Source organism: Dromiciops gliroides, chromosome 3 (genome assembly GCF_019393635.1).
Source record: "Dromiciops gliroides isolate mDroGli1 chromosome 3, mDroGli1.pri, whole genome shotgun sequence".
Taxonomy (NCBI): Eukaryota; Metazoa; Chordata; class Mammalia; order Microbiotheria; family Microbiotheriidae; genus Dromiciops; species Dromiciops gliroides.
Window position 1 is genome coordinate 350,440,537 of NC_057863.1, and position 21,953 is coordinate 350,462,489.

General features: G+C 39.0%; 1 protein-coding gene across 1 annotated transcript in view; it reads left to right on the forward strand.

Moving 5' to 3' along the window:
* TRIM42 (tripartite motif containing 42) overlaps nucleotides 1-21,953 on the forward strand; it is a 61,432-nt gene that overhangs the window by 21,777 nt on the left and 17,702 nt on the right. The window contains 3 exon segments of the mRNA XM_043993522.1: nucleotides 1,514-2,205; nucleotides 9,731-10,584; nucleotides 20,164-20,388. Coding sequence (XP_043849457.1) covers nucleotides 1,514-2,205; nucleotides 9,731-10,584; nucleotides 20,164-20,388 — 1,771 coding nt within the window.

Sequence of the window (21,953 nt, forward strand, 5' to 3'; positions counted from 1 at the left end):
AAGTAATTAGAAAATCAATCTGACTATATTCCATTCAATTCAGCAGACCCCAGTGTGGGTCAGATCAGTGTAGGCACTGGAATTAAAAGAACAAAAATGAAATAGTTGCAACTTTCTATTGGTGTGAGTGGGAGGAAACAGTGAAGGCAAGAGCTGGATAACTTATCAGTTACTGGCATCTAAAGAACACTGTTCTAAGAGTCAGAAGACATGAACTGAAGCCACACTTAGGACATAAGTAACCTGGATGTATCACTTAAACTCCCTGAATAAGTTTCAGTTTCTTCATATGTAAAATGTAGACAATGAGATATGAATTAGCCATTATCTCTTAGATTGTTGTGAGGAAAACTCTGTAAACCTAAGAGTACTATATACACGTGCCCTATAACTATTTTGTAAGCACAATGCCTTTCGCACAATAGGTCCTCCAGCAGAATCTGAGGAAAAATGGTTCCCAAGATGGTAATGGTGGTTTGAAGTACCTCCCATCTCTCCTCAGGGGGCTTGGCTGTTCCAGCTTGGCTGACACTTGGTGGGAATGGCTGGCCCCTTCACAAGGGTTGTTGTTGAATGTATACACATGATTTCTCATGGTATTTTGCCTAGTTCTTCTCCTTTTTGACCACACTCTACACTCACGGGTTTTTATGTTGTACTTCCCTTTGTGGAAAGTAAGTCCCTAAAGGGCAGTACCCTTTTTTTCAACGTTCCATGTTTCAATGTTTAATATTTTTCAATGTTTCATGTACAGTCCTTAGCCCAATGACTTGAATTAAAGCCTCAGAGACTGAGACAGCATACTCTCCTTCCATAACCCTTACAAGAACTAGCAAAATGAAAGGCAATGTGGAGCAGTAGGAATTGTACTGGATTGGCAGCACAATACTTAGGTTTGAGTCTCAGATCTATTGTTAGTCTTTTGTAATATTGAGCACTATTACAACTTAGTATTCCTCAGCATTTATTTCATCAAGAAAATAACACCTGCCAGGCACTATGCTAATCACAGGAGATACAAAGAAAAGGCAAAAATTATCACAAAAATCATCAACCCCACCCACCTCATAGGGTGGCTGCACTCTTATTATCACAAATAAATACTTCCTGATTAATAAATTAATTGGTCATGACCAAACTAGCATCAACATAATGTTCTGGGAAAAGCTCTAAAGACATTCAAGTCCTGGATTCTAGTCCCAGATCAGCTACTAACTAGCTATGTGACCCTGAGCAAGTCATTTCCTTCTCTGGTCTTCAGTTTCTTCATCCCTAAAATAAAGGAACTGGCACCCGGTACAGTGGAAAGAATACTGCGTTTGGAGTCAAAACACCTGGGTTTGAATCTTGACTGCCACTAACTGCCTGTGTTCTCTTGGGCACATCTCTTAATGTCTCTGGGCCTCACCAGTTAAACAAGGGGGTTGGATTAGATGGTCTAGAAGACTAAGGTCCCCTCCGTCTCTGACATGCCATGGTTCCGTGATTCTACTTTCAGGCGGGGTATCTTTAGTGCTGCTCTCAATTCAAGACTCTTGCGCAAGAATGGAAGCTGTGATTCCTTACTCGCTACAACACAGTCTAACCTGGTGGAACACCTCGGCTGCCCCACATGCGGCAAGCTTAGGCTGCACTCCTACATATTACCCTGTGGACACTGCATCTGTGAAACATGCCTGCAGAAGATCCAGGATACAGCTGACATCACCGAGAGCTTCTTCATCTTCAATTGCCCCATCTGCCAGCGGGCCCACTGCCTGCCCAACAACAAGATGGTGCTACCTGAGAACTATTTGCGGAGCCGCCTCACCAGGCGCTACATGCAGAAACATGACTTCCTCACCTGGCGCTTTGACCGGGCCTTGAGTCCCGCCTACTGCCAGGTGTGCAGGGAGCACAGGCTGGCTTATAAACACTGTGTCACCTGCCGCTTGAATCTCTGTATCGAGTGTCTCAAGAGCATTCACTCGGACACATCGATGCATGACCACATTTTCGTGGACGCCTCTAGCCAGGAGCAGGAGGAGAAGCTCTGTGTCTATCACCCGAACCACAAGATCACTGAGTACTGTCGGAATGACCATGAGCTGCTCTGTCAAACCTGCAGGAACATCCACCATGATGGGCATGACGTCATTAGCCTAGTGGAGGCCTGCTCTGAGCTCTCTGCCGCTCTCTTCAGCGCCATCGCCAGTTTCAAATCAGGTTGGAAACTTTGTTTGTCCACCCTCCCCTTTTCCCGATTGGGGCCTTGGGTGGGGCCTCCGCACTAAGAAAACACAAAGGCAGCATGGCATAGGGAATAGGGCTTCCCTGCCCTTGGAATCCAGGAAGAGCTGAGTTCAAATCCTTCCTCAGATGCTTATTAGCTGTGCGACCCTGGGCAAGTCACTTAACATTTCTGTTAAGTTTCCTCAGTTTCCTTATCTAATAAAATGAAGGGATTGGGACTTTGGTGACTTCTAAGGTCCCCTCCAACTCTAAAGCTGTGATCCTATGGTTACTGTTCTTGGAGATGTTTGCATTTTGCTAAAGGACAGCAGGTGGACCTGCTGGGAGGGTGGAGGTGCTGGGAGGGGGAGAAGAACACCTTCCACCATCGCTAATGAATTTCATTCCTCCATTGATTCACCCATTCGTTCAACAATCATCAATTATCTAAGATGTAATATGAAAAAAATCAAAAATTTATTAAATGATATATCTGGCCAGAGCAAGCTTTTTTACATATGTATAGCTAATGCATATACTGTTTTCTGTAAGCCTCCACCCTACCTCTGAGAAACCAGCAAAGGGCTAGAAATATAGAAAATCCTCAATAAAAACTTTAGTGATTCCTTATTCTACTGTTCTATTTGGGCCAGTGGAATAGGGCTCTGGCCCTCAAAGAACTTATAGTGAAGCCTCCATCGAGTGAGAAAAGTAATCAAGAATTGTATTTGAAAATGCCAGAGGCAAAGAGATAGTGGCCATACTTACAGATGGCCAACATCCAGATGTAGAGTGGGAAAGTGAGTCAGTCAGGCAGATGTTTCACAACATTCAGGCAACTGGAATGTAGATGAAATGGTTTTCTAATGACTACTTTTTTAAAAACCGATCTCTCTATCAACAGGTCCCTGTCATTAACAATTAATAGTCAACAAGCATTATAACAGTGCCAGGCACTGTTCTGGAGATATAAACAAAGGCAAGAACAATCCCTGCAGCCAAGGAGCTCATAATCTAATGAAGTAGATGACATGAAAATAACCAAGTACATATAAGGGGAATAGACATATATTATAAGGCCTACTATGTTCTAGTTCCTGTGCTAAGCACTTTCACAAACATTATATCATTCAGTACCCACTACAGACATGCAAGGTTGGTGCTATTATTATCCCCATTTCAAAGCTGAGTAAACTGAAGCAAACAGAGGCCAAATGACTTACCCAGGGTCACACAGCGAGTAAGGGTCTGATCCTGGATTTGAATTCAGGTCTTCTTGACTCTAGGCTCAGTACTCTAGCCACCCAGCTGTCTATATAAGATATACAAAAGGTAAATTGGAAATGCTCTCAGAGAGAAGGTTAAAAGGAACCCGGAAAGCCTTCGTACAGAAGGTGGGTCTTTAGCTACAACAAGCCAGGAGACAGAGATGAGGAGAGAAAACTTTCCTGGAATGGGGACAGCTAGAGAAATGACATAAAGTTGGAATGTGGAGAGTCATGTGTGAGGAACAGCAAGAAGGCTAATGTCATTACAATGGAGAGTATGTACAGGGAAGGAAACTGTTAGAAGACAGAAAAGACAGGGAGAAACCAGGTAATGAATGGCCTTAAAAGTAAAACAGAAGAATGTGTATGTGGGTGTGTATTTGATATATATATATATATATATATATATATATATATATATACATACACACATACACATACATATACATATACATATATACACACATATATAATATACTTATATATTATTTGTTATTATTATACACCATATACTATTATATCCTATAATTGTATGTATTGTATATCATATATTATAGGATTATTGGATATAGTATATATTCATATATTACACAATCATAATTGCTTTATATATAATTGCATTTATACATATATATATTTTAGAATTAACAGGGAGTTGCTGAAGCAACAGGCCTGATGGTGAGGAAGGTGACAGAGAGTGATAAGCAGAGAGCTGGATTTGAAGTCAGAGGACCTCCATTTGAATCTTGCTTGTACTTAGTACCTGTGTGACCTTAAGCAAATTGCTGACTCTTGCTGTTCCTTAGTTTCCCTATCTGTAAAATGGGAGGGTTAGATTAGATTGCCTCTACAATCCCTTTCAGCTCTAAGCCCATGATCCTAAGATTGGGTTCTAGGAAAACATAAAATTAATTGTCTTTAAATGGAGAATAACCATGAAAGATTTAATTTCTACTTGAATATCCTCCCTAACCCTAGGTGACTCAGTGGATAAAGCACTGGAGGTAGAGTTAGGGAGACTGGAATTCAAATCCTGCCTCAGACATTTATAAGCTCCATGACCCTGTTCAAGTCATTTCACCTCTGCCTCACTTTCCTCATCTGTAAAATGGGATAAACAACATCACTTTTCTGTAGGGTTGTTGTAAGGATCAAATGAGACAATATTTGTAAAGGGTGTTGAAAATCTTAGAGTATTGTATAAATGTTAACTATTATCATTATTGTCACATCTTCCTTTGCACTTCCACCTCAAAGACCCAACCTCTTTTTGTAAGCACAATGTAATAGAAAGAATTTTAGACTAGGTAGGAGACAGCGAGAACCTGGGTTCTAATTCTGTCTATAACTTAATATTTGGGAGACCATAGACAAGTCACTTACACTTTCTAAGCCTCAGTGTCCTCATCTATTAAATAGGGATAGCTATAGTACCTACTTAACAGGGTTGGAATCAAAATAAAATGAAATATTGTATGCAAAGTATTTTTGCACACCTTAAAGCACTATATAAACTTCAGCTACTATTTTCTTAATACATATGGCCAGGACCAGGCTTGTCCATAAACAGACATTTGAAGGAGCCCTGGAAGGTCCCTTCACCCCAAAACACCATCCTCCTGAAATTCATCCCTCTGCTACATCAGCTGAAATTCTCCCAGTCATTCTGGCTGTTGATAGACTTGATAGACTTCAGAGTACTATATAAATGTGGGTTGTTATTTTTATTGTCACTGGTATATATAATGTAGATGTTCTATTAATTATATTAATGGGTTATTATTTAACTATGATATATAATTATCATTCAGTCATACCCAACCCTTCATGACCACACTTGGGGTTTTCTTGGCTAAGATACTGGAATGCTTTGCCATTTCCTTCTCCAGCTCATTTTACAGATGATGAAATGGAGGCAAACAGGGTTAAATGACTTGCCCAGGGTCATTTGGCTGGTAGGTGTCTCAGACCACATTTGAGCTCAGGTCTTCCAACCCCAGGCCTGGTACTCTATCTACTGCATTACCTAGCTGCCTATGGTATATAATTATATCATATCATTAACTATAATTCATTAAAATAATAATATAACTCTTTTAAAATGCCATTACCCCCTGGGAGAGTTAGTCCTATTAGTCATTCACACCTCAGTATGAATTTTTACTCTTTTTTTTTTTCTCCATATACTAGAGACCAGTTGAATTGAAGTTATGGGAGTCTTGACTGGAGGTAAAAGAAAGAAAGTCCTAGGCTCTAAGGGGAGGATTTCTGGGGTACTGCAATCAGACTTTCTGGGCACTATCAGGGTACAGAGTAGAAAGGTGTCTCAGGAGGGAATAAAGAAATAGGTAAGTCTGAAGATACCAAAACTAGACTTTGTTACTCCAGAAATTTTCCAGTTCTACCTTTCACCAATACTCAGTGTCAGTTATAAGTATATTCCACTGTGTCTAGTAGGTGTGTTCCTGAAAAGATATATAACAAAATTGAATTTAAATCCAACAGGGAAGTTATTGTTTAAAGGAAACCACGATTGAATACTGTTTTAAAAAACAAATGTCTAGAGGCTAGTTTACTGTCTTTGTGAATCACTTGATTTTTCTAAACTCTGAATGTTTCCTCTTCTGAATAAGGGGGATTAAAACACTTTATACTACCCTCCTCAGAGTGTCAAATGAGTTAGGGTAGGTCAAAGGCCTTTGCAAATTAAGGTCTAAAGATCAGTCAGTAATTATTTAATTGGCTTCAAGTACTGCAAGCGATAACAGTTTTGACCAATGATCCACCTACCCTTCTAATGGTTTAATCACTTGGGGAACTTTTCTCTAGGGAGGCAGCTTTGCAGTGGGGAAAAAAAAATCAATTCCGAAATAGGCATCAAAGGTTAGCATAGAGGAGAGCTCAATTCTGTGCTCAATTCAATTAACCAAACATTTAAGTATGTACTCTCTGTAAAGGAACTGTTAGGTTGTCTTTTCTTTTGTTGTTTTGGCAAAAAAATCTGACTCTTACTGAATCTAAAAGCAGTGACTTAGAAAACATCAATTAAAGTAGTCTGTCTCCTTAACTTAATATAAGATTTTAAAAATTAATTTTCTTCTTTTTTAACTTCCTAGCAGGTCAATCTAAATTAATGAATTTTGTTCAATTTTTGGCTTTTATTATCTTGTTATTCTGTTCATTTTTTTTAACTCACTAAAAGCAGTTTGGGCTCTTGGAATAACTTCATTCAATATTAAGCCCAAGCTAATTCTATTTCTATTATAGTGTGTCTTGTCTGACAATCTGAAAAATGACTGCTCTATTTGCAAATGGAATAATTTTGTATATGAGCTAGAAGAGAACAAGAAGATGGGTTTATGTCCTGGTATTTTGGTTGGCAAGCCCATCATAATTTTCTTTTCTTTTTTTTTAATTTTATTTTAAATTTATAGAATAAAACAAGTATTTCTATAACGTAGTACAATAAAAAGATGATTGTACATGTAACTGCAAATCTATCATGCACAACATGCTATTCCATTCAAATGTACAACAAAATTATCATGTAAATTTCTTTTTTTCTTCCTCCCCTACTCCTCACTCTAGAAATGGCTAACATTTTATTTATAATTTTAATTGATATTTTAATAAATTTATAATTTGTGTTTTAAATTTTTATTTATAATTTTATGTTGAGACAGCACTAACTAATTTAAAGGGACAACTTTAGCATATGTAGATGAAGTAGGCAGCCACCCCCATCATATCATTTTAGTGGAACCAGCAAAGCCACACCTCTCTTCCCTAAAGATTTAATATTTCCAGAAAACAATAAACCATGAGTTAACCTATGTACATACATCCATACGGATATGGATATATTCACACTCACAGGTTTTGGTAGAGATGAGAAATTAAAATCTAGAGGCACAAAGATCTATGCAATCATCTCATCAAACCTCTTCAGTTTATAGTTAAGAGAACTGAGAGAGAGAGATAAGATGACATTACTTGTCCAAGGTCACACAGTAAGTAGAAGAGTTGAAATTTGAATCCAGTTCTTCCAAGTCCAGTTATAAGACTCTTTCCATCACACTCTGAAGCCAGAAAAGAAAAATATGGATTACAGGAACATTTTTTCCTGACTTTCTTTTCTTGGTGGGTGGAAAAGACATAAAAATGACATTTCTCTCTCACACACACACACACACACACACACACACACACACACACACCAACCTTTAAATGCCCTCTGTAAGGCTGCCATCTGTAAGGGCTGAACTTAGTATGGGGAGAGTTAATTGGGTAGCTCGCCGTAATATTTGGGTAAGAAAGGAGATTAACAGTCTCCTTTCAATAAACAAAACAGGGTTTATTAATGGGAACACATTTAAAACACAAGTGAGGTTAATAAATCTAGGGACAATGAAAAAGGGAATAGGGGAAGGAAAAAAAATACAACCCACAAACTCACCACCACCTGGAATCAACTTCCAAAGAGAACCAGCTGCGCAGCATCCCTCTCCCTCTCTTATGTGCGCCAAAGTGAAACCTCTCCTCCCTTCTCTTTCCCAGAAGCCCCCTCTCCCACAGGAAACAGGGCCATCTACACACACACACACACATACACACACACACACACACACACACACACACACACACACAGCCCCAAGCTAATTAGCTGGCAGCCCTGATTGACAGAACTAACAGGCTGCTCTACAAATGCAAGCCGGCCTCTTCCAGACACTGAAGACCACCTGACTTGCCTTCACCAGGCTTCTAGTCATGACAGGGCTTCCCCACAGTACAGTTTGGCCAGGCCCATGTAGGCACACAGGTGTCTGGCATGAGGCCAGCATGCACGGACCTCTGCCAGGGTCTCCAATCCTAACCAAAGATGGAGTCATAGAAACCCCAAATCATGATTAATTCCTTAAACCTCCCTAACTTACTGACAGTGGCTTCTATCCCCTATGAAAAAATCAACCTAAAAATTTAATATTTACCCCCACTCCATGCCCAACCAGGGGAGCCTTGTGCCTGAATTCAAGCTAAGATATTAATGACTAGGGGAAGCTAGGTGGTGCAGTGGATAGAGCACTGGCCTTGGATTCAGGAGGACCCGAGTTCAAATCCGGCCTCAGACCCTTGACACTTTCTAGCTGTGTGACCCTGGGCAAGTCACTTAACCCCAATTGCCTCACCAAACAAAAAACAAAAAAACAAAAACAAGATATTAATGACTAAGTCAGTTCAGTATAGTGAAAAGAGTGCCCAATTTGGAGCCATAGGATCTGGGTTTGAATCTGGACTCTGGCACTTATTTATGTGACATTGGGTAGGTCGCTTAGCCTTCCTAGGCCAGAGTTTCTCCAATATTAAATTAAGGAGGTTAGATTAGATGACCTTCAAGGTTCCTTCTAACTTTAAAGCTATGATAACATTCTATGCTAACAGATATCTTCTTAAAAGCAACAGAATTAGGAAGAACAAAAAAAGAATAGGTGGAAGGGGGAAAAAGCAGAGAATCTGGAGGTATGAAAGAAACCAGCAAATTCACAATTTTGCTAAGGGCCAACCAGATCTGTCAAGAAAATAGGTCTTATGGTAATTAATTTCCTGGTAGGTACAGATGTTATTGCATTATGAGTCTTTCCTTTCCCTGTGCAAATGTTTATCTAGAAATAGTTAAGATAGCTGTCTCTGAAAATAAACAGCAATATCCCAAGGGGTTAATCTACAAATTCCACAAGTATTTTGATTTAAGCAAAACATGCTTTAAATGATTATCAAGAGAAGTCTTGATCACTAGGGACAACCCAACTTATTGTCTCTATTTTACAGACAATGAAAGTGAAGCCTAGGGACATTAAGTGACTTGCTTTGTGAGTTGTTGGGATGTGTTATACTCATTTTATAAATGAGAAAACTGAATCTCAGAGGCATGAGATTGTCACCCATGCTCACTAAAGTGAGCCAGGATTTTAATTCAAATATCTTGACCCCACTTCCATCTCGTCTTCAGATTGACCACTGCAAGGAGGAAGCATCACAATGGAGCATTAGGCATTCTGAAGGAATTTCATGGGGAGGGAGCAGTTATAGAACAAATTCCAAATTGTATTTTATTCTCTGGTGCTAAATGATATTTTAGAAATCAGGTGGCAAGATCAGTTGCTCTGGTTGTAGTTGGGGATGCCTCCTAAATCAGGGAAGGTTAGAAAGTATTTAACCTGAAGTTGAAATAACTGCCTCATATTGTTTTTCAGTCCGATTTGAGATTGATAATGACCTGATAGAATTCAACATTTTAAAGAATGGCATTAAAGTGGACAAAGAGTCAAAAAGGAAAACAATCCGAGGTGGATTCCTAAGACTGAGGCGTATACTTCAAGAAAAAGAAAAATCCCTCATGGAGCAACTGGAGAATATGGAAGGATACAGGCAGAAGGAAATTGAAAAATATGTGTGTGCCACAACTCTTAAAGTTAAGGAAATGGATGGACTAATTGAGTTTTGTAAAGAAGCTTTGAAAGAGACAGGTCAGGTGGCATTTCTACAGTCTGCTAAGGCTTTGGTAGATCAAATAGAGGAGGGGATCCAAAACACATATCGGCCTGACCCACAGCTCAAGGTAGACAGCATAGAGGTCCTTCAGCTGAATTTCACAGACTTAGCTAATGCCCTGTATGCCCTTTTCCCTAGCCAGCAACAGAAAGAGTCATCCTCAGGTGATTTTTCACCCACTCCCTATCCCGTGCATTCTGAAATGATGATTACTCGAAAAGTCACCTTCAGTGCCCAAAATTTTACCAATCACCAAGTAGTTCAGCGCAGTTACTCTTCACAGTCCCTCCCAGGATCCCCTAATGAGAAGGGTAGGGCAAGCTTTGAAATGTATGGAAGAACACAATCCATCTCCACTCCCAGGGCCACGGAAGGATTCTTTACCTACTGGATGGCACCTACCGAAGGCCAGAACTTTTGGTCTACTCCTCCAGAAGGTGCAAAAGTCCAGACCTACAGCAGCTTTCACAACTGGTATATCACCAACGAAGGGAATTTGAAAGTTCCAGGGCTCATTGTCATCTACCAGACATTGGTGTATCCAAGAGCTGCCAAAGTAAGTCTTTTCTCTATGGCATTTCACAAGATGTTAGTGCTAGAGTAGGACTAAAATATTGTGGATAATTTTACACAGGTTGATAGGAAAAGTGGTTAGACCTTCTCTGTCCTGCACACAGAGTCTTTTTTCTAAAGTTCTTCCAGGCAGAAGGTTCCCTAGTCACTTTACCTATGGGGTATCAATCAGGCTTTGAAGAATCTGGCACAATAATACAGCTTCCCTGAAACTAACTTGTACCTAAAAGCTTATATTCATTTACAAGAAAATACTGCTGACTAGCAGACATTTAAGCAGTCACTGTTTTCTCTTCAAGTAGGTAATCCTACTAAGGAAACCAAATCAAGCTCAGCAGTCTATTTAAATCAATTATTTGGCAACCTCACCTATTTGGAATATAGCTGAGAACTAAAAAAGGCAACAGCAAAAGAAAAAGACTCCTGAGTAACCAAAATAGAGGACACAAAGTAAAAGTAAAAATATCCCTAAGCTATAGTTGAGAGGGACCTCAGAAGTCATCTTGTTCAACCCCTTTCATTTTATAAGTAAAGAAACTGAGACCCCCCCCCAAAAAAAAATTGTGACATGCCTAGGGTCATATATTTAATTAGTGGTAGAACCAGGATTCAAACCTGGGTTCTCTGACTCAGGACCCACTGCTCACTCTTTTCATTATCATCCCTCAAATCTTTTCTCTTGTTTTGTTTAGTACTAACTTTAGATATACATAACAACACTCAGTTATGTTTGATTTCCCACTCCATGGTTCATGACAAAAACCAAATCTTAGGGGAGAGAGGGGGGAAAGATATTGCTAGAGGCAAGGAAACTTACAGAAGTAGTAACTCAAGAAAGTAATGAATCCAATCTAATAGGGGGAAAAGACAAACATAAGAACTCTGAGATGTTATCAATATAGGACCATATAATATAGGGAGTGTGTGTGTGTGGGGGGGGGGGGGTATCTAGCCCAGTATACTTCCATAACTCTTAATATCACTGCATTGTACATTTGGGGGGCGGGTAGTGAGGGTTAAGTGACTTGCCCAGGATCACACAGCTAGTAAGTGTCCAAGTGTCTGAGGCCGGATTTGAACTCAGGTCCTCCTGAATTCAGGGCTGGTGCTTTATCCACTGCACCACCTAGCTGCCCCCATACATTAATTTTTTTAGGGATGGCTGCATCACTAGGAAATAAAAAAGGTTAAATGTTCACTTTATTTAAGAAAACAAGAGAGTATATCTTCCAAATATTTCCAAACAAAAGGGTTAACATTTTAAACGTTTTTATACTTAGAGAATTTTCTATCTAGAAAATGTGGAAATACTCCCTCCCTGATAAGGACACATTTGGTGGCTTCCTATTGTTCAGAGGGTAAAAGACAAATTGCTTTTACTTCAATTAAGGCATTCCATAACATAGCTTCAACCTTCCTCTCCAGTTAGTTCCCATCACACGAACTATAATCCAGCCAAATCAGACTACTAGTTATTCTGCAGTCACATCTTGCTCTCCCACCTCTGTTCACTCCCATAGATTCTTCAGCTCTACCTTTAAAAAATGTCTTCCTTAAGGTTCTGCTTAGGCCTATCTTCCTTTGAGGTTCTGCTTAGGCCCCACCTGCTCTCCTAAGCATTCTCTGATCCCTACAATTAAAAATATTCTCACCTTCCTCAAATTTCCCCTTCCTGGTTCTCATCTTTACCCAATTGTACTCTACCTTGTACTCTACTTATGTATATATCTGTCTTAATAGATTATAATAAGCTTCTTGAAGGCAACATCTATGTTGTTTTTCATCTCTATGTCCCAAGTGCCTGGTTTAGTGCCTTGCACATGACAGAAATGTTTATTTCTCTCTTGAATTTAATAAATTATTGAATTAGGACCAAAATATTTCCCCTTTTCTACTTCATTCACAAATCAGACCTGTAGGTTACTCAGGGAGCCTTTAGAGTACAGGGCTGATATTGAAAGGGAAAACTCAGATCTGTTCAAAAGTTAAGGTTAGGTGAATTGATAGATTCTGACCTAGGTCTGGGAAAATATGCATTCTCCCTTTTGTCAGAGGGGTGAAATGGATACAGATAATTTTCTTTGACCAAAATTGAGTGATCAGAGTCTAATCTCCTAGCCCCTCATTAGAAAAATCCCACCTCTCATTATAATATTAATTATCCTCATTACTTGTTAACCAGTTAGAGTTGATTTTCACCAACAGGTGTACCCCCTTTTCCAAAGGCTTTATAAGTACTGAAGGTTTCACAGATTAGCTTTTTTCTGTCACAGAGAGGACAAATGAGTCATTTTTTTGTTAATCTGCTTACTAGCAGTGATAATAAAATTTATAATTTACCCAGAAACCCTGACTATTGAAAATGTTTTACTTGAGACACACATGAGGTTCAATAAATGTCTGATGAACTGAATTGTTTAGTTTTTTACATCAATGGAGTCAGAGCAAGGAAGGAAACTACTGGGATAACCATGCTATAAGAACCAAAGTAATTCTTATCGGTGAGAGCAAGTGCCAGCTTAGACACTGGTTCCCTTAGTCATTCACTACTGGAGTCACACTGTCAAAGTTTCCCTCGAAATTCCATTTCCTCAGGATTCCAAAGTGCCCTTTCAGTAATTAGGATTGCATAATTAAACATAAAAAAACTAACATGAATCAACAAGCATTTATTAAATACTTACAATGTGTAGGCTAACTGCTGGAGATACAAATACCAAGAATGACAAAATCCCTACCAGGCAAGTAACTTATATGCTAATGATTATTGGTAGTTGATTTTACAGCTAATAAAGGGCTTTCCTAATAAAGAGTCAGGTTTACTGCAAAAGGTGATAGAAGCCTGGATACTTCAAGGAAAGATCTACAGGAAGTATAAATTTCTCTTTTAATATCTAGTTGTGTTCCATCAAAGAGGGAGTCCCTCTACCCGCCTATCAGAAGGATGTGGGATTTTAAATAGTAATAATATTGTTACCAATTTTAGTCAACGAATATAATTAATTAATTAATATTTATTAAGCACCTACTATATATGCCAAGCACAGTGCTAAGCAAGTTCCTACCTTCAAGGAACTTACAATCTAATAGGAGAGACAACAAATAAATATATACAAAGCAAACTAAATATAGAATAGGAAATATTGAACAGAGGGAAGGCACTAGAATAAAGAGGTGTTAAGAAAGGTTTCCTGTAAAAGAATGGGATTTTAGTTGGGACTTAAAAGAAGCCAGGGAAGTCAGTAAGTAGAGTTGAAGAGGGAGAGTATTCCAGGCATGGAGGACAGGCAGAGAAAACCCCCAAAGCAGAGAAATGGAATGTCTTTGGTGGAACAGCCTGGTCAGTATCACTGGACCAAATAATACATATAGGGGAAGTAAGGTGTAAGAAAACTAGAAAGATAAAAAGGGGCCAGATTATGAAGAACATTTAATGTCAAACAGAGCATTTTGCATTTGATCCTGGAAGCAATAGGGAGCCACTGGAGTGTATTGAGATGGGGAGGATGACACTTTGGGACCTGCACTTTAGGAAAATCATTTTGGTGGCTGCCTGGAGGATGGCTTGGAGTGAGGAGAGACAAGGCAGGCCAACCCACCAGCAGGCTATTGCAATGGTCCACATGTGAGGTGATAAGGACCTGCACTATAGTGGTGACAGTGTATGAGAAAATAATTATTATTATTAATGAATTTCTAGGAGAAACTTAGACATGTTAGTGTTAGCTGCTCTCTCCCCCTCCCTGGAAACCAACCTGGGATGAGCCCAAAAGAAATGCAGATTGATCCCTCTGATTAGCTAGGGGAAGAAGCACACCTAGATGGTTGGAATTTGATCTCTAGACCACCCCCAAGTCATGTCAATCAATGGAGCTGAATGATGCTAACCAATTATCTTAGATCAATGTGTGGTGACCCACCTCTACCAAAAAGAGGATAAAAACCCCTGGGGATCCGAGGCTAGCTCTCTGTCTGTCCTCCTTCTTGGGACTTTTACTCTTCAAACTGGGTAGGTACTTGCATAGGCCTGTAAACCTGTGACCATTGAGGAAGTCAGGGATACACGTGGCCAATACTTTATTAATATGTGAACTTAATGAATAATAAATGTTTACTGACAAAACTGGTGTAATAGAAATTCATTTATAAGTAGCAATATTTTAGAAACTCCAGCCTAGTCCCATAATGTTTTAAATAACACAACTGTCAGAGGAGAGAAGGGGGCATATTCAAGAGATGTTATAAAGATGAAATCAACAGGCCTTGGCAACAACTTGGATGTGGGTAAGAGACAGTGAGGAATCCAGGATGACGCCTGAATCACAAGCCTCAGTGACTGGAAGGATGGTATTGCCCTCTATAGTAATAGGGAATATGGTAGGAGAAGGGATTAGGAGAAAAGATAATGAATTCTGTTTTGGACATATTGCGTTTAAGATGTCTATGGTACATACATAAGAATGTGTAAGCAAGTGTCTCACAGAATGTCCTGAACCACCCCAAGTGTTAGAATTAGGTATGTCTGGGGTGCAGCTAGGTGGCACAGTGGATAGAGCACCGGCCCTGGAGTCAGGAGTACCTGGATTCAAATCTGGCCTCAGACACTTAACACTTACTGGCTGTGTGACCCTGGGCAAGTCACTTAACCCCAATTGCCTCACTAAAAAAAAAAAAAATTAGGTATATCTGGGCCTGTGGTCAAATAAGAGTATCTCGCCTTATAAGTGGTCTCCTTAACTTTCCTCTTTTAAGAAATGTTTAACATATCAAAAGGGTTATATTTTTTAAACCAACGGTAGGGACAAAATCACCATCACAAAGAGTTTAATTTGTGCCTGGTTTATCAAATACAAATGGATGATGATGATACCATCTAGCATTTATATAGAGGCAGTTAGGTGGTGCAGTGGATTGAGTGCCAGCCCTGGAGTCAAAAGGACCCGAGTTCAAATATGACCTCAGACATTTACTAGCTGTGTGACCCTGGGCAAGTCACTTAACTGTTTGCCTCAGTTCCTCATCTGTAAAATGAAAAGGAAATGGCAAATTACTCAGTATTTTGCCATGAAAACCCAAAATGGGGTCAGGAAAAGTCAGATGTGACAGACTAAACAACAAAGCACTTATATGATACTTAAAAGTTTGCAAAGAAAGTTATAGATACCTCATTTTATTTTCACAACCCTGGGAGGGATATGCTATTATTGTCATCATTTTGTTGTTGTTCAGTTGTTTTCAGTCATATCTGACTCTTTGTTGACCCCATTTGGGGTTTTCTTGGGAAAGATACTGGAGTAGTTTGCCATTTCCTTCTCCAGCTCATTTTACAGATGAGGAAACTGAGGCAAACAAAGTTATAGTGTCTTACCCAGGGTCACACAGCTAGTAAGTGTCTGAAGCCAAATTTGAACTCAGAAAGATGAAACTTCCTGACTCCAGGCCCAGAACTCTAGTGACACCTAGTTGCCCATCCTCATTTTAAAGATGAGGAAACTGAAGCAGACAGAACTTAAGTGATCTGCCCAGGGTCACGCGACTAGTTAGTATCTGAGACTGGATCAAATTCAGATCTCCCTGACTTTGGTGCCAGCTCTCTAATGGCATCACCACACAGCATGAATTAGTTAATAGAGAGCCTACCTCAGAGCCGGGAAGACAAGATTCAAAAGCAATCTCCGACACAGAGTGTCACAACCTCTCAGTGCTACAGGTCAATGGTATCAAATTAAAATGGAAACAGGGGGCACTAAACTGAACATAAAGATGCCTGTGGGCAGCATATTTATTTTTAGAAAACCACATATTAACATATGTATGTTTTGTTGTATTTTATTTATTTTGTGAAATATTTCCCAATTACCTTTTAATCTTGTTCCTGCTGTGGCATGTGTATTGGAGGAAGGAAGCATGTTTGACACCTGTATTTGAGGCAATTCTCTTAAAACCATAAATTTCAGAGATGGGGTCAACCTGCTTTCTTAGAGAAAGTTTTCTACATTGGAATTCCCTACCACAAAGATATCATGATTCCTATCCCTAATAATAACAATAGCTGATATTTATATTATGCTTTAACAATGCAAAGCTTTCATATCTTAGGTGATACAGAATATCCGTCAGATAAGTATGAAAGGTGTTATTCTTCCCATTTCACAGATGAGAAAAGTGTGGCTCAGGAAAGTTGTAACTTGTCCATAGCCACAAATCAATGAAGTCTCCCAGGTGTCATTTGAACCTAGATCTCTCTTTACACCAACTCACTGGTGCTTTCCATTACAAACAGCTCTTACCAAAAGCCAGTGGTTAAATAAAGAAAATTTTGCTTATCAAAAATCATGAACTCGGATACAATTTGCCAACTGTTGATGCTCTTTAACTATTATATGTTTATGTAAACACAATCTTCTCTCATTACAAGTAGTAATTATTTTTAAAAGGTCACCTTAGTTCCAAATCTACCTTAGTTCCAAATCTACCTCCAATCTACTGTTTGAATTGAAATCACAATTCTGGGGCAGCTAGATGGCGCAGTGGATAAAGCACCAGCCCTGGATTCAGGAGTACCAGAGTTCAAATCCGACCTCTGACACTTAACACTTACCAGCTGTGTGACCCTGGGCAAGTCACTTAACCCCAACTGCCTCACCAAAAAAAAAAAAAAAAAATCACAATTCTTCCATTCTGCCTCAATTTAACTACCAATAAAGAGTTCTATTATTTACTAGTCTTGGACCAAAATTAATGATTATTATGATCTAAGATCTTTGTGAGTGGCCTTATGAACACTGATTTCATGAAATAGATTTGTCTGAAACAATGCTTTTCCTGGATTTCATGGTAGACCTATTTGCCTTAAAAAGTGGGCTTGTCAAATGAGAAAATATCTGTATCAAGGTAGAAAGAAGGAGAATTAAATTTACAATATTATTTATGTGTAATCTCATTAATAATATTGAGGTGAGAATTATGTCATTTAGCATTCACTCTGTATTTTAATAAAGCACATATTATTTATAAAACTAGCATAATTGATAGGAAGTTGACTTGTAATCAAGAAATAAAAGATAGGGATTAATAGGAACTTTTCTGGATGGAAAGGGGCAAATAGTAAAAGTGATTTTTGAACTGATAGTATTTAAAGCTAGAAGGGATCTAGGAGATTATCTAGTTCAAATCCCTTTATTTTAAAAAAAGAAATAGAGAGCAAAAGTGTTAAAGTGACTCACCCAAGGTCACATAGGTAACAAAACTGGGTTTCTGCCTCCAAAACCTCTATTGACCACACCATACTTTCCCCCCAATCTTATGTAACATGGGCAGAAGTCCTTTGCAAGATGGAAAATACCATCAAATTTCCCAGGTAGAAAATTATGCTATAAACTCTCCTAGTGAGTTAAGCAATTTAGGAAGAAGAGGCTATAAATGGCAACTAAGCCTGAATGTGGACAACTTTAAAGAGTCTCATTTAAGGAATACAAGAAATAGTATGAAACAGTGGAGAGAGAGGTATGGAAGTGGAAACTGGAAGACTTGGGTTGACTCATTCTGGCTATGTGACAAATAGAATGAATATCGAAGTTTCAGGTGGAGAGCACTATAGCTTTCCTCCAGTATCAATTCTTTGTTGGTTACTCAAGTCAACAAGCATTTATTAGGCACCTACCACTAGGCAATGAAGAAAACAAAGAAAAAAAGCAAAACAATCCCTACACTCAAGGAACTTACTTCTTTTGTAGGGAAACAATATATACCCAGATAAGTAAAAACAAATATATAAAATAAATACAAAGTAATTACTAAGTAAGAGCAATACTACCAAGTTGGAGAGACCTCTTCTCTTGTAGGAGGTGGCATCTGAGCTGAGCCTCAAAGGGATCTGGGGGTCCAAAGCAAAGACAAAAGAGGAAAGCTATTCCAGAAAGAGGGACAGCCTCAAGTAATGTCACCGTAAAAAGAATATGTAATGTAAAATAAGAGTCAGGAAAAAATGTAGAATTAATCAGAGGGAAAGATTTAGATTGGAGCCAGAATGTGAATGGCTTTAAGGGGCAAAAGAATTGTATTTTACCCCTGAGGCAATAGAGAGCCCCTCGTGCTTCCTGAGCTGGGAAATGGTATAATCATACCTCACTTATTCTTTAGGAATAACAAATGAGTCACTGTGGGGAAGATGACTTAGTAAGGGGAAAGGCTGAATACTGGAAGACCAATTACATAGGGGACCATTGCAGCAGTCCCACCAAGAGGTGATAAAGGCCTAAATAAGGTTGGCTGTGGTATGAGGATAGAAAGATGACAGAGATGATAGATGTTGTGGAGGTGACAAATAAGAAGACGATAAGTCACAGCTTAAGGCATTTCTACATTCTCTTCAATATGTCCTGGAGAAATGATGGAGAGGCAAGGCCATGGTGCACCACCACCTATAATATAATATACTCTGCCTAGTCACTGCCCATAAAGGAGGACTTCATGGAACTTAAAACTTCATCCCAGGAAGGACTAGCCTTAAAGTCAGGAAAACTGGATCAAGTCCCACTTCTGACACACTCTATATTCTGACATATATAATCAGGTGTTATGCAGGGCAGATCATTTAAACTCCCATTGCTCTAGGCAACTCTGTAAGGCTCTAAATTGTAGAGAAGGGTCAAACCTGTACTAGAAGAGGGTGTTTCCTTGCCTGGAAGTACCCTGTAACTCCAGTTCCAATCCTTATCCCATCATTGTAGTGTGGAGCTGGCCCTGGGTAAGTTCTAGCAAGTTTAACCAACCTGGAAAGGCTTTGAACATAGAGTCTGAGCAAGAATCTATACCTGATGTCTGAAGATCAGCTAGCTAAGTAATGAGTTTATTACCAGTAAGTTGAACATTAGCTGTTATATTCTTTTGCCACAGAAATCCAATTGCCAATGAAGAGGTAAAGCTAATAAGAATAAAAATAGTTTTAAAGGGGTAGAGTTTAATTTATATATAAAATGATTTAATTATGAGTTCTTCATTATGAAATCAGATTGCTTGAGGAACATGCCTAACCAATTAATGTTGATGTCAGAAAGGAAATTCCAAAACACGGATTTGTTTTTGATGCTCCAATCAGAAAGAAAACACTGGGCTCAATGGCCCATGAGTGTGAGTCAGTGTCACATTTCATACATTCTCAAAAGACTTTAAAAAAAAACTAGTATTTTGACCCCATTTGGGGCATGTTAAGTGATGTTATGTTTAACATATTTGCATAGCCTTTTCAAAGTTTACAAAGCAATTTCTTCACAGCATTCTTATGAGGCAGATAGTGCAAAGTGCTATTATCTCCATTTTATAAATGAAGCAACTGAAGACAAAGTGGGTGAGCTTACTTGTCCATGATTTCACAGTTACTAAGTGTTCACTACAAAGGTCATATATGGAATCCTCATTATGTTGGTCTTTGTTATGCAGGAAGGAGAAGCCAAAAGCTTAGTGCAATAGATATTTGAACTAAACCAGAAGTATCAATGAATTTAAACTGTATGATCTTTTGGGAGGGAGTGGGCCATGCAGATTTCTTTTTCCTTCATAGATTTACTGGACATGTCCCACAGAAGATGTGGATTATTTTGAGATGGAATTCTATGAACTTATTGTTTATCCTCCCAATAACGTCCGGACAGAACTTTGTGGACACATACGAGACATAATGCAACAGAATCTGGAACTACATAATCTAACTCCTGGCACAGAGTATCTGTTTAAAGTCCGTGCGGTCAACGAAAATGGACCAGGGGAATGGAGCGATGTCTGTAAGGTATTGTGAGCTTTCCTTATGTGCTGTTGTGTGTGATACACTTGCACTAGTCCTGGAACAGGTAGAGGTCTGTACCTTCACCAGACTGAACAGACCAGATAATTGTCCCAAAAATATTAGATTGTTCCCATCTAAATGACTTCTAAGTGATTTTAGATATGATTCTCCCTTCAGCCCTAGGCAACATGCTGAATAGAAATAAAATATACAATGTTAGAGTGAGAATGAACTTCAACGATTATCTTGTCTGACCCCGAATGAAGACAAGGTCTAAGGAAATTAACATGAAAATAAAGAATATGATTGTAAGGGCAAGAGAGTCAGAATCTTCCTACTGAGCTATTACAGAAATTTACAAAGTTTACAGTATCTCTCCAATTTGAAAGGGATTTTGAAGACTATCTTGTCGAATTCATATCTAAATTTTCAGATACTTCTAATTGTTATGAAATTGGTCCTTTCCTCAGACTTTAAACTGTCTCTCTGCAGCTTCTACCCAGTTCTGTCTTCTGGTACCAAGCATACTAAATCTAATCCCTCTTCATCAGGACACCCCTTTAAATACTTGAAGACAGCTTTAATGTCCTCTCTTAAGCCTTTTTCTTCTCCAAGTTGAAAATTCCCAGACCTTTCAATTAATATTTTCCAGGACACTGTCCATCCTAATCACCCACCTCTAGATATGCTCTAATTTGTCAATTAATAAATCAGTAAATAAATATTAAGCACACATTATGTGTCAGCTGGGGATACAGAAAGAGGCAAAAGATAAAGCAAACCCTCAAGGACACTTGAATACAGTTCTCCAGATGTTTTCTGATCAGGGATGAGTGCAGCAAGGTTATTACCTCCCTCATCCTGAGCACTAGATGTCTCTTCTAATAGAGCCTAAGTCAGTGGTAACTGTTTTGGGTACCTTGTCACCCCATGTTGTTCTGAGTTTGTGTGCAGTTGACTAAAATTGCCACAACTTTTCTTCACAGATTCTCATACAGCCAAGGCCTTCACCACCCTGGACTTGTGAAGTTGACATTTAAACCCAAGGGCATGGGGTAGCTAGGTGGTTCAGTGGATAGAGCACCGGCCCTGGAGTCAGGAGGACCCGAGTTCAAATCCGGCCTCAGATACTTGACACTTACTAGCTGTGTGACCCTGGGCAAGTCACTTAACCACAATTGCCTAAAAAGAACCCCAAAAACCAAATAAACCTAAGGGCAAAATTTTATATTTATTCCTACTGAATTTCATCTTACTAGATTCAACCCATTGTTGAATTCAATTGATTCAACCCACTTGCTTTAAAAAAAAACAACTTACAATTCTGTAATTCAAAGTATTGACTATCATTCCCAGCTTTGTGTCACCTAAAAATCTGATAGGCAGACACCTATACCTCAATCCAAGTTACTGATTAAAATGTCAAGTAGCAGAGTAGTAAGGGCAGATCCCTAGTGTCCTTCCTTAAAGATCTCCTTCAGAGTTGACATCAGCCTCTTAATGGCTTCTCTTGGGATCCAATCATTCAACCATTTCTGAATCCACTTAATAGCACTAGAATTTAGGCC